General features: G+C 40.7%; 1 protein-coding gene across 1 annotated transcript in view; it reads left to right on the top strand.

The window, feature by feature from the left end:
- The window catches only part of pclob (piccolo presynaptic cytomatrix protein b), a 48,698-nt gene that overhangs the window by 3,945 nt on the left and 30,253 nt on the right, over window positions 1–14,500 (top strand). Inside the window, exons 4-11 of the mRNA XM_026365380.1 lie at window positions 39–926; window positions 1,088–1,999; window positions 2,156–2,338; window positions 2,402–3,040; window positions 3,197–3,973; window positions 4,167–5,408; window positions 5,970–7,034; window positions 7,450–8,448. Coding sequence (XP_026221165.1) covers window positions 39–926; window positions 1,088–1,999; window positions 2,156–2,338; window positions 2,402–3,040; window positions 3,197–3,973; window positions 4,167–5,408; window positions 5,970–7,034; window positions 7,450–8,448 — 6,705 coding nt within the window. The remainder of the gene's footprint in view (window positions 1–38; window positions 927–1,087; window positions 2,000–2,155; window positions 2,339–2,401; window positions 3,041–3,196; window positions 3,974–4,166; window positions 5,409–5,969; window positions 7,035–7,449; window positions 8,449–14,500) is intronic.

Raw genomic sequence — 14,500 nt, 5'->3', positions numbered from 1 at the left:
TATACAACATGGGCCTAATTCTGTTTGCTTTAATATAGGTGAAGGAGTGGTTATGTCTGAATTGCCAGATGCAGAGAGCTCTAGGAGTATCTGAGCCTCCAGGAACTCCCATGATGAAACAACAAGCCTCACCAAATAAAGTCACCGCAGATGCTAAAACCCTAAAGAAGGAAACTTCCCAACCGGATAAACCTCAACAGAAAAACATTCCATCTTCTGAATCTAAAAATAAGGTGATCTCTGCGCCAGGCTCTCCTCAGAGAAAACCACCAACAGAGCAGCCAGAAAAGGCAGAAGTCAAAGGACCAGAGATTCAGAAACAGGTCAGGCCAGCTCCTGGTCAGAAAACTCCACAGGAGGGCAGGAAGGCAGGTCCTCAGGAACCATCACACCCGACAAGTCAAGCTGGACGTGATACTACCTCAACTACACAAGGAGAATCTGGGGGGTTCTTTGGATTTGGCAGTCCTAAATCTCAACATGATGCTGCAAAGCCCGCTGAATCACTAGGTGGGAAGATGTTTGGCTTTGGTTCTTCCATCTTCAGTTCTGCATCCACTTTAATAAACTCAGCTTCCCAAGAGGACTCTAAATCAACACCACCAGTTTCTCCCAAGATGCCTGCTGGAAAGGCAGCAAAATCACCTCTTACTCAGAGGAAGGGGCAGGATGAAAAACTAGAGCAAGTCCAAAAGCCTAAGACCTCTCCATTGCTACAAGCCAAAGTAGAAAAAGTTCCATCCGATCCTACAAAAGATGCATCTGCTTCCACAGGTGTTCCCAAGTCAGGAAAATCTACCTGTCCGCTCTGTAAGGTGGAACTTAATATTGGCTCCAAGGAACCTCCCAACTACAACAAATGCACTGAATGCAAGAACACTGTTTGTACCCAGTGTGGATTCAATCCAATGCCAAATGTGACAGAGGTAATAAGAACAAAGATTAAAAATTTAGTTTGAAATAACACTAAAATACATAATTATGATGGATAAAAGTAACATATATATAGCTAACTAAGGATAGACTGTGAACTATGTAGTAGTACATTTCATTTCATATTTTAATTTCATATATTTCATTTTTTCAGGTAAAAGAATGGCTATGTCTGACCTGTCAGATGCAGAGAGCTCTTAGTGCATCTGAACTTACAGGACCTCAACTGAAACCACAAGGTGCAGCTAGCAAGACTTCTCCATCTGTGGTGAATTCGAAGATAACAGCTCAAGGGGAAACGCTCGAAAAGAAGGAGTTATCAAAATGTGATGCTCCTCTAAATAAAGAGGCTCAAATGTCTGATACTTTGCAAAAGAAGGGGAGTCCCATACCAGGTTCTCCTAAGAGGGCACAGCCTACAACAGTAACACAGACAGCTGAGGCCACTAAAAGACCAGAAAGTGACAGACAGACTAGCCCAGCTCCTAGTCAGAAAACAACTAAACCTGAACCAAAGCAGAGTAAGGTCACCCCAGATACACAGCAGGAGTCCGGAAACATGTTTGGCTTAGGTGGTCTTAAGAAAGGACCTGATGCATCTAAAACAACAGAGTCCACAACAGGGAAGATGTTTGGTTTTGGTTCCTCCATTTTCAGCTCAGCATCCTCTTTGATTTCATCAGCAGTTCCGGATGATTTACGCACCACGCCACCAGGCTCTCGCAAAATGTCTGCCCCAGCACAAGTGTCTCCCAAAATGTCAGCTCCGCGCAAGATGTCTCCAAACAGTACACCAACAGTTTCTCCCAAAATGTCACCAGCAAGGGAGCCCAAACCTCTTGTTAAGAACTCAGACCAGGATAAAAAAACAGAGGAATCCCCTCAGAGCAAAGAAGATAAAGCACCATCACAGCCTCCAAAGGCGATAACAGGCCAGACAACATGTCCACTGTGTAAAGTTGAACTTAACATCGGCTCAAAGGACCCTCCGAACTTCAACACTTGCACTGAGTGCAAGACTACTGTCTGTAACCAATGTGGATTTAACCCCATGCCTATTGGAGAGGTAAGTGAACTAATTATGCAGTATAAGCAGCTCTGATATTATTTCTTTATATAGTGTTTTGATTTGCCCTATATTTTAAATGTTTATTTAAATGTACTTTATTTTCCAAAGCCAAATTCCACAGCAATACATAACTACATGTTTGCTGTATTTTAGGTAAAGGAGTGGCTATGTCTTAACTGTCAAATGAAAAGAGCAATTGTAGCATCTGAGCCCTCAGGGCCTCCCACAATGAAGTCCCAAACATCACCCAGTAAAGTTCCTTCACCTGCTTCAGTCCCGTTGAAGGATTCTTCCAAACCAACTACACCTCAAAAGAAAGACAGTTCAAGCCCCATTGTGAAAAAAGACAAATCAGAACCGATCTCATCACAGGTTAAACAGTTAACACCATCAGTGAAGTCTGGCAAACCTGAAGCTGCAGCTGAACCAGTAAAACAAGCCAGTCCAACACCTCATAAAAAAACACAAGAGGCACAGAAGACAGGTCCAGAGAGACCACTAGATCAGGCGAGCCAACCCGGACGTAAGCAGAGTAATGCCACTGCAGCAACACAGCAAGAATCAGGAGGCTTCTTTGGTTTTGGTGGTCCTAAACCTCAGCCTGATGCTACAAAGCCATCAGAGACAGTGAGTGGGAAGATGTTCGGCTTTGGTTCTTCTATCTTCAGTTCTGCATCTACTTTGATAACCTCAGCTGTTCAGGACCAGTCTACTCCACCAGTCTCTCCCAAGATGTCTCATTCAAAAGAGAAGTCACCTGCTTTACAGAAGCTAGAGCAGCAAAAGAAAATAGAGCCATCCCAGCAGACCAAGCCACCTCCATCAGAACAGCTCAAAGCGGACACAGCCCCATCGGAGCCTTCAAAGGCTCCAGCAGCTCCCACAAAACCTGTTAAACTAGCCCAGTCCACATGTCCACTCTGTAAGATTGAACTCAACATGGGTTCCAAAGATTTACCCAACTACAGTACATGCACCGAATGTAAGAACACTGTCTGTAACCAGTGTGGATTTAACCCGATGCCAAATGAAGCGGGGGTAAGACTAAATAAACATCTAAACAGAAATATTAAACAATTACATCCTTGTTTACTAGATGTTCTGTGCTATATAACAGCTGTTGGTAATGATGACTTTAAAAGAAAAGTATTAATACACAGATTATCTAACAGTATTTAATGGATCTTTTCTTAGGTTAAGGAGTGGTTGTGTCTTACCTGCCAGATGCAACGTGCGCTTGGAACACAGCCCCCAGTAGTCGCCTCTATCCCCTCCCCGAAACCTGCAAAACCCCAAAAGAAAGATATCATTAGCCCAGTTGAGTCACCTCAGAGGAAACCATCTGTAACACAGCCAGCTACAGCTGCTGACAAGCCAGAGGTCCAGAAACAGGCCACCCCAATTCTTTCTCAGAAAATGCCACAGGAGCCCCAGAAAACATCAGCACCTAACAAATCACCAGACCCGATAAGGAAAGCTGAGCATGAGACAGGTGGCTTCTTTGGCTTTGGTGGTGGTAAAAGTCAACCTGCAAAACCGGCAGAGTCAGTGTCTGGAAAGATGCTTGGCTTTAGTTCTTCCATCTTCAGTTCTGCATCCACTTTAATTACATCAGCTGTTCAGGACCAGCCCAAGACCACTCCACCAGTTTCTCCCAAAATGTCTGCAGCAAAAGAAATCAAGTCTCCTGTTCTGCAAAAAAAAGAAGAACAGAAAAAAACGGAACAGCCACAACAACAGTCCAAGACATCCCCATTGGTGCAGGCAAAAGTGGACAAAGAACCATCAGAGCATACAAAGGCTGCATTAGCCTCCCAAGCCACTGTCACACCAGGCCAGTCTACCTGTCCACTCTGTAAGGTTGAACTCAACATGGGGTCTAAGCATCCACCCAACTATAATACCTGCACTGAATGCAAGAACACTGTCTGCAATCAGTGTGGATTTAATCCAATGCCAAATGTGTCAGAAGTAAGTGAGATTCACTTAATGTATATTCCTACATTTGATATGATATTTACTATATACTAAAAACAGATTCTGTCAGTTTAAAGATTACTTTGGTGTTGCACGTTCTTTTTGTAATGCACTATACTTTACGTTTATCACACAAACATTTTGACTTTTTACAGACATGCTTACTCAAATTATGGTTTCCCCACAGGTAAATGAGTGGTTGTGTCTGACTTGTCAGATGCAAAGAGCGCTCACAGCAACCGAATTGGTAGAGCCTCCACTGATGAAACCCCAGGCATCGCCTAACAAAGTGTCCACATCTGCTGCTGCCCCTAAAGATGCTGTTAGTAATCAAAAGAAAGATGTTATTTCCACACAGAAAGCGGACGTGCCAGACAAGAATCAAAAGGATACTCCAACACCAAGTGCTCTGCAAAAGAAAGAGGAAACCAAATTCCCACTTCAAATGGATATTACCCAAGTGTCAACTACTGCTTTAGCAACCGCAAAAGAGACTGCAGCCACAGGCTCAGTTCCAACAAAAGGAGAGACAACTGGTTTACCACCTACCAACGATGTTCCAATTCCGACTGTACCTCCCACTGAAGAGATGGCTACTCCACTTTCACACCCTAGTAAATCAATACCCATTCAGGCTCCTGAGGTTAAGACAAATATTGAAACTTCTCTCCAGAAGGAAACTGATCTTGCTTCAGCAATTTCTTGTGAAATTCAAGAAGTATCAGTAAAGAAAGAGGAAAAAGCTGAAATAGTTCAGAAATCAACTGATGAACCAGTCAAACCATCCGCTGAAGTACAGCCCCAGCAAGCCCAGAGCAAAGACACAGATCTTGTTGAAAAATCCACACCATCAGTACCACAACCAACAAATCAAGAATCAGGAGGTTTCTTCGGCTTCGGTAGTCCTAAATCTCAACGTGCTGCCTCATTAACAACTGAAGCAGTGTCTGGGAAGATATCAGGATTTGGTCCTTTTCTTTTCAACTCAGCATCCACTTTGATAACTGCAGTTCAGGAGGAGTCCCGCACAACACCACCAAGTTCCCGCAAAATGTCAGCTCCGGCTCAAGTGTCTGAGAAGATGTCAGCATCTCCAAAGTCCAGCCCCCCAGTTTCCCCGAGGCTGACTTCAGCAAAGGAGGTCAAAACTCCTGCTGTACCAAAACTACATGTGGAAAATCCCAAAGAACAACCTCAACAGGCCAAGGCTCCTCCATCAGGACAGACTGAAGTGGTAAAAGGTCCATCAGAGCCTGCAACGCAAGAAGCCCCACAAACCGGTCCCACAGAGTGCCAGTCTACATGCCCGCTCTGTAAGGCTGAACTTAATATGGGGTCCAAGGATCTGCCCAACTACAACACTTGCACTGGATGTAAAACCACTGTATGCAACAAATGTGGATTTAGTCCTATGCAAAATGTAGTGGAGGTAAATAAATCATCAAATACTTCCTTCATTTCTTTATTTTAATTTCTGTCATTTTGGTTCATTTTGGTCCATATATTGGATATTGAATTATTTTTTTGGGCGGTACCTTGGTATTTTTGTAGTTTCATTTCCACATAAAGGATGGATATCAACAAACAGATAAAGATACTAGTTACATTTTGCCAAATTAGATAGCTGTAAAAGTAATTATATATTAATAAAATGCTGGCGTATCATTTAAGGATTAACTTCCTGTCACTACATAAAAGTTAAACTAACTGTTGTTTTTCTTCCACACATCTATAGATAACAACACATTTTTTGCATAATATTCACCTTTAAGAATTTGTCAAACAAATCTGAACTATATTTTTACATACTGTATATGTAACATAAATATAACATTTATGTTATCAACAACATCACATTTATTTTGTTTAAAATACACCGTATTCTTAGTGGGTTTTACTTTTGTACTTTTACTTAAGTACTGAGTTTGTGTACTTTAAACACCTCTGTAAATGCAAACACTCTTACTCATATGTTCTGTTTGTTCTTCAGGTAAAGGAATGGCTTTGTCTCAACTGCCAGATGCAGAGAGCCCTTGGAGCATCTGAACCACCAGGTCTACCGATGATAAAACTGCAACCATCACCAAGCAAAGAGGCTCCCGCTACCACACAGAAAAAAGAAGCCCCAATGTCACCTTCTCAAGAAGACACACCACAACCAGTAACACCCAAAAATCAGCTTAGTAATGTTGCCCCAACCAACAAAACTGAATCTCCAGCCCTTAGTCCACCAACAAAGAAAACTGCTACTACAGCTGCCTCGTTGCAAGACCAAACTGCTCCATCCACTATCACTAAGACAGATGTTTCACTGGCTTCCCAAAAGCCAGCTGGAGAGACACCCAAACTACAACCTGGTGGAACCCAGCAACAATCCCCAAAAGCTGTGACTTCTCCTGCTAAAGCTGCTCCTCCATCAAATGCAGAAGTAGGAAAGCCATCCCCACAAAAGCCTCAAAAAGCTGCAGCACCTCCTGCCAAATCTACACCACCACCAGCCCAGTCTGCAAAACAGGAATCAGGAGGCTTCTTTGGTTTTGGTGGTGCTAAAACACAGCCTACAGCAGCAAAGTCTTCTGAGTCAGTAGCAGGAAAGATGTTTGGTTTTGGGTCATCGTTCTTAAGCTCTGCATCCACTTTGATAACATCGGCTGTTCAGGATGAACCTAAAACCACACCACCGACACCACGTAAGATGTCTGCTACAGGCAGCGTGTCTCCTAAAGCAACACCAACTGCCTCTCCTAAAATGTTACCTGCAAAGGACATCAAGCCAACTGCTGTCCAGAAACCTGAGGAGAAGAAACCAGAGAAACCACAGCAAGAAAAGACTCCTTCAGCAGTACAAGTTAAAGCAGATAAAGCTCCATTACTGCCCCCCAAAGTACCAAAGGACATACAAGGTGCTCCAAAAGCAGATCAGACCACCTGTCCACTCTGTAAAGTTGAACTCAAAATGGACACAAAAGATCCTCCCAACTACAACGCCTGCACTGAATGCAAGACTACTGTCTGCAACCTATGTGGATTTAATCCAATGCCAGATGTGGCAGAGGTAAAAAACTGTGATTATTTACTTTGAATTTAAGTTACTATAATTTTAAATGTATAATGGTCACATTCAGGCCTAGAAGCTTTAGACCAATATTATTTTGATGTTGATCATTTGAATTGATAACACTCTTTGAGATACATTGGTTTGCTGGACTCATTGTTTTACAGCATGTTTATTCTTTCTACTTTGTCTGTATTATGAATGCCTGACTTACATTAAGATGATGATATTTTATTTTCACTATAGAAAATAAATGATCAGTGAATAACTATCCTCAAAATTGTTACAGAACATTTGGCAGTTTCCCTGTAAAATAGGTGCTCCTTGATTTGCCTGTCAAGGAGGAGCTGCCAGTGCCAGTGTTGTTTGTTTTTTAATTAACATTTATATAATACATTTTTTTTTGATCATTTAGGTAAAGGAATGGCTTTGTCTGAACTGCCAGATGCAGAGAGCACTAAGAGCTTCTGAGTCTACTGGACCGCCTGAAGTTAAACCACAGGCCTCCCCAAGCAAGATTGTTACACCCTCTCCCTCTGAACAGAAGGATAAGCTGACTTTAGGCCAGAAAGAGAAATCGACAGAACTAACAGCAATCAAAACAGACATTACACAAGCAACTCCCCACAAAAAAGAAACTCCCAAAGCTGAGGCCCCATTGTCAACTTCAATACAAAAGACAGACGTCCTTTCAGATACTGAAAAAGCAAAGGTGCAGGATGTGGCCGCTCAGCAGCGGCCTCCTGGAAAATCACCACCTGTACAGCTCTCTCAAAATGCTAAGCAAGATGTTAAGACAGACCTTACAAAACAAGAGGCTGTAAAACCACCACAACAGCCTTCCAGATCTGCAACCCCTCCTGTCAAATCTGCACCACCGCCAGCTCAGCCTGCTAAACAGGAGTCAGGAGGCTTCTTTGGCTTCGGTAGTCCTAAAACACAACCTGCCGCAAAGTCTGCAGAGTCAGTAACTGGGAAGATGTTTGGTTTTGGTTCATCTATATTAAGCTCTGCATCTACTTTGATCACCTCAGCTGTTCAGGACGAATCTAAAACTACACCACCTACTCCACGTAAGATGTCCACTACAGCCACCGTCTCTCCTAAACCTACACCTCCGGTTTCTCCTAAGATGCCCCCAGCAAAGGAGACCAAACTACCCGTTGTGCAGAAATCAGAGCCTCCTCAACAAACCAAGTCTATTCAATCAGCACAGGCCAAAGTTGAGGAGGCTCCACCAGAGGCTCCACAACTGACACAAGTTGCTCCTAAAGCAGTCCTGTCCACCTGTCCACTCTGTAAGGTCAAACTCAACATGGGCTCTAAGGAACCTCCTAATTACAACACCTGCACTGAATGCAAGAACACTGTGTGCAATCTTTGTGGATTTAACCCCATGCCTCATACAGCTGTGGTAAGTGCAATCTTACATCTTATTTTTTTTTGGCTCTGTAAAAGTCTTCTTTATAGCTTTATTTAAAATAGTAACATAAATCAATCATATGCAACAAACACATCATAATTTCATAATTTAATCGAGATCTCAAACAAATAGAAAAACAGGCGATATGTTAGCTGACTGTTGTGGCTGTCCCTCCAACGTGGTGGCCCAAGTGATTACATAATGGCTCATGAGAAGAGGGCTTCAGCAGACCGGTGGCACTGAAAATGTATTAACGTGATTGAGGGTTGTGCAACAGCATTAGCGAGTTGGGATCTGCTGCCATAGCAAACCAGAGGCCAGGGAATCTCACCCCATGAGAGATCTGAGATGGCAAAGCCTTGTGATATGCCAATAAGCAGAGGTGAAACGGATTAAGTCTAACACAACACGGTGCAGTACATTAGAGCATCAGACATTTCCTTTTAGGCCATCTGCTCTGTCACAGATCAGTGGCTTCATGTAATTCAACTATTTCCTCCTTATTTTAGTAGTACACATGTGTACCTTTCCTCGTGGTTTACCCATACATGCATATAGGCCATTGTGAATGCAAGGTTGCATATTCTTGTCTTTTCATATCTTGGGTGCTAAAATGCTGTTTTTGATGGTTTTGCGCAGTTTAAATGAGCTTAAATGATACATTAAACAGCAGGAATTTAAAATGTGGCTACAATTCAGTAATGTGCTATGTCAGTCAAGAGTCAGAGTTGTTTTAATAAGGTTAAGGCTGTGTGTCCCTCTTAAACGTGACAAACATTTGGTTACATTTAATCCAACAGATGGATTTATTAATATGATGTGTTTATTTGATGTTTTGCAATAGGGAGACCTATATTTGTGGCAGACAGTTGTTTGTATGAGAGTGTGAGAATAAGAATCTTTTGCTTTCTTTTGACTGTCAGTAAACAATAAAACCGATTTTTTTGACTCAATATGAGCATTATGGTTTTTTTTGCCACATGCTTAGGCCAAATAGTATATTATTGAGGAGAAATAACACTGAGATGTGCCTCTTATGTAATTGACACTTCTCACGTTTTGTGTGGACACCAGCGAGAGGGAGGTGCCTAAGGGTAGAGGTTGGATGGTTGAAGGGACAAGCGTGGATGATTGCTGCTGTGTGTGTACTACATAGATTTATTCCTCTTAATAGCCGAGGAAAACAGAAATAGCTTGGCTTAATACAAGTGGATAGGATGAGCCACTATACTTATTGCTGTCCTCTGACCTACTTTATTTAAAGGGGCTGTGTCTATACATGGGTTTTCAGGGGGGGGACAGAAATTTCTCCTTTTAAAATATGAAAAGGACTGGTAAGGTTCAAAAGATGAAGCGGCCACTTAGATGGGTAAATGGAGGCCTAGCAGCAAGTCTATCCATTTTTCCCTTTGCTTGTTCTGCTTCACCTGATGTCATCAAAAGCCTGGGAGTGACTGTTGTCTGATAAGTAGGACACACATGTGTCGTGCTCTGCCAGCTAAAGCTTTATGTGTGACAGAGGAAACAGAGGGAACAATAGTTCCTCAGTTGCTCATTAGTTTCTATTAAAAGGATTGTTCACCTTATATTTAGTCTTCAGGTATTAGTGTATGATATGATAGACACACTGGTGGAATTGGGTGCGTTCATCAAAGATAAAAGGTCAAATTTTTCCAATTCAATCCAATCCAATTTTTCCATTAAAGACTGAGGCTTTCATCAGATGCTCTCTGATGCACAAACTCAGGGTGCCTTTACACCTGCAATGTAACACTTTGGAAGTATTTAAATTTGCCCCCAGGTTTTTTTTGGTATAGTGGTAAGTATACACACCAGGTCTGCATGCAACACTTATTCTCCTTTGGACCAGAAAAAAGATTGTTGGCCCCATGATAAGGAGATGCCCCCAATGCACTTAGTGACAATGCAATGTTTGTGATTAGTCAATAAACACTTTGAGGAGAGACCAAGCATAACCTACAGTACCTGCTGCATTACAATTGGTTATAAATATTCAATAGTCAGAGTTTACCATTTTGTGCACTGCTCACTTTCAAATACAGATTACGCTATTTGCTCTTACATGATAGCGATTCTGAGACATGTTCCTTTCAAGCTGCATATATTTCCCTGAATACGAAAAATAGTTTCCTGACGCTTTATCAAAATGGTTATATTATGCTTAATTTTGGGTTTATATCTTATTCTGGGGCTCCATTGAAAAATATATATGATTTTCAAGTTTAAAAAGTGAAAATGCATGGTGTAATGCCTTGTTATGCAACAGCTCTTCTGGCCTTGAGATTAAAAAGGTTTATTTGAGCTCCTGTGTCATTAAGACTCGCCCATCCGACTCTGTTCTGATTGGTCCGCTCATGGAAGATGTCCAGGAGTTGGACTATGCCCAGTTGAAACTATAGACTGTATAAGAGCAAGAAACACATTTTGATATACAGTCCATACTTGCTATACAATGCCATCCTTAATGGCAATAATCAGGCAGACTCTGGCCTGTAACTTTCTTTAGTAAATAATGTTAACTGTCCTTCACAGCTGACAAAACATTTCATGCAAGAACATGTGCACCTCAAACTTTGGGCCAATGTGTAACACAGTCAACCAACTTCATAAGGTATATACATAACATCTGACCGTGAAAGGCAAAAAAATTCCCCATTTTATAGATACTGTGATTAATGTCAGAAGAGAAGGGATCTAGGAGCTTCAGCTTTGTTAATGTACCTCCTTTTGGCTCTCATCTCCATGTGTGTTTACATTTTGTTCATGCCACACCCTCTCACTCCCTCTTCTACCCTAATCTTGACCCCATTGTATCCTGCCATCAAAGGCAACTGCATTGATCTGCAACTCTGCACTCTCTGCTTATTACAGATTAGTGGGCCAGTGTTCTCTATTATCAGAGGGCTTGATTTATAAGGAGTTTTGCTCTGTGGGGGATTCTGAAAGCCAAGTATATTAGCCAGCTACATCTTGTGCCAAAGGCATCTGCCAGAAAATCAATAATAAACTTACCAGCTCCAGTATTAACAGCAGGAAAGCACTGAAGAGAGGCTGAAAAATAATGATGCAGTCCACAGCCCAAAGGTCATCCTTTCAGCCTAGTTATAATAAAATGTAAATTTCAGGACCATCTGGATACCCAGTGACTAGTGTCGTGCGTGCGGTGTAGATTTAAATAATACAAACAAAATTTCTTAGTTATGTAGTATATATGGGTATATATTTGTTTAGAATTTCAGCACCTTGATAGGTGCTTGGCCATTAAAATTCTATGCAATGTCTTTGTTAAACAACATATACCATATCATACTCAGTGCTGATAGTAAAAAAACCTTTATTACCTTGTCAGTTATCTATAAAGGATAGTAAAAGGCACCAAATGTGTATCTAGGATATGAGTACCAACAAACACATCTGTGTAGTTTGATTGCAGGTATAATAAAAATGTTTTTAAGACGTTTTCAGGTTATCTGTGCCGAGTGTAAATTACTTCTTTGCCAAGGTGCTTCATACGTGCTAAATTTCGCTGTGAATGAAGTGAACTGGGAAATTCTTTATAAAGCTCAACACATCCAGGAGCACAACTTCCTGACTGCTGTCATTGTGATGGTCTGGTAATCCAGCTCACAGGCTAATCGTGAGGAGCAGCCTCTCCTACATCTCGCTGCTTGGGGCTGCTGCTCTTTACTCACATAACAGGTTTAATTAGACAAAAGGATGATGGCAATTTTCCAAACACTGCATAGCTCTAAGACTATGTGGATGTACTGCAGTTATGGGTGCTGGAGGGGAATGTGATGTGATGTTAGGTCCTTCTGATGACTGAGATGTTTTCTTTCTTTTTTACTGTTGCAGTCTGATTTAGAATTTAGTTAGTTATCAATGGTTCAGTTTGTTTTCGGGTAGGATTGCAAATGCTTGCCTTTGCTGATGTATTTGAACATCATTTGCCATAAAATGCACAATGTTAAAATGCATGTCTTATGTTTTTTATACTTTTCTCAGTTCGTCCTTTTAGGCAGAGCACAGCAGATTATCAGAAATAAGTGGTGATGTCTCAGCCATCTGCTAAAGCTGGTGTTTGATCCTTCTCTATCAGCATTTGCAGATAGCTCCTTTAGGTGTATCCTGTTAGATGGAAGCAGACGTAGAATAGAGAGTAGACCACAGAGTTTAATGAATTATGCAAATTATTATTATTTTTTTAATTATTTCTTTTAAACTACTTATTATTATTTCTTTTTAACTACCTGTTTGTTGTTAATATGTGTTAATTTCAGTGTGCACTTATCAGCAGAGATAGACAATTAATTTTGTGAAATTCATTCAACTTTTCATAGAGAAATGTGAACAATGAACGTAGAATGGGAATTTAATTGTTTTACTTTTTATCGAATAATAAACATGATAAATAATTTCAATTATATACACGTATAACTCATTGTATTTTCATTTCTTTAGAGATAGCATCAATAAGCTGCCTCTCCAATCTATAAGATGAACAGCAGTGACACGACGTTGCTAATTATGTGACAGATGAGTACTCCTCGTTAGCTGTGATTACATCCTAGTAGTAATTATACAACTGACAGATGTTTAATGCAGATTACCTGGAAACTATGAGCCTAAATAATCTACTGTTTTATTTAGGAAACTCTAATTCATGATGAAAAAATCTATTGGTGAAGCTGAGCTTGTGTCAGATTACAACAGCTTGAGCTTTAAGTTATTTTATGGTTTACACAATTATCAACATCATGCACTGTGCTGAAGAAGCTTTGTTTGTTACTGTTAGAAACAAACATAATTAATAATTCCTGACCACAACCAAACAAAAGCATCTCAGTATCAATTAGTTGTGTTTCACTTTCCTGCCGAGTCAAGTTATGTGTTCATTTTTGACACTCGATGAAATCATTTTACAGCTGTGCAGATAAGCATGCTATGCTTTTCTTGCAATTTTGCTTCTGCTCACAGTCCCGGGGTAGGTTATCAGCACTTGAAGTATATTTCCAGCCCATTTGCAGTTGTATCCTAACAACTTTTTATTCCCAAACAGTTCATCTGTCTAAATAACTCTGACAGTGGGAAGTTTGAAGCAATACAATTTCAGTGTTCCCTCTAGCCTTGTCCTTGTGTATAGCATTATAATAACAACAAGTTTTACCAGTGTGATATATTGGGCCTGTTTTTGGGGACAATAATAAAATGTCCCACACAGCTGGAGTGTAAGATCAGGCCTGAACCAGAGTATGACAGAGGACAGATTTTATCACTTACTAAAACACATGAGCCCATGAGCTATGATAATTATTTAGGTCAATGCACACTGAATCATTTTTAAACACCAAGACAGTGTGTATATTCAGAACATGGTACATACACGGTACAGACAGTACTGATGGCATGTTAATCACATGATTCTACCTAATGTAACTTGCTAACAACGTGATGACATGATGCCACCCTGTTGAAGGCAATATAGCCAAAAACATTTAGTGAATAAAGTATAGTGCATTGGAGAAGAGTTGTATGACATATTTTTATATAAACTTCATGAACATTATGTGCAGCTGTGCCCATTGCAGTTCCATAAATAACCTGTATTGTATTTATATAGGTTCTAATGCTTTATCTAAATGGTAAAGCAACTAAAATTTTACTGTGATTCACAGACTAAATATGTGTGTGATGTTATCTCCTCCTCTGTTCCGTGTATCAGAACTGCTCTCCCTGGCTCTGCAGAGGCAAGCGCATTGCTGTGATTTGGTCTGCTAGGTTGCAACAGACACGCTGTTTTATCCATTGACAGATTATGCCTTCCTTTATTCCTTAACTGCTCATTAATGGAGCTTAGATGTAATAAAAATGTGTCTTCGGAGGATTCAGTTTTTAAAAATGATAGCATTGTTTGTAAAATGTGATTAGCTCTTTTGCAAGGTAAGCATTTTCATTTTTGTGTTACAAGTAAGTTCTAGCATAATGGCAGTGAGCATGTTAATATGAGAGACCAAAAGCTTCT

Source organism: Anabas testudineus, chromosome 6 (genome assembly GCF_900324465.2).
Source record: "Anabas testudineus chromosome 6, fAnaTes1.2, whole genome shotgun sequence".
NCBI classification, from domain to species: Eukaryota; Metazoa; Chordata; class Actinopteri; order Anabantiformes; family Anabantidae; genus Anabas; species Anabas testudineus.
This window is presented reverse-complemented; position numbering and strand designations above follow the sequence as displayed.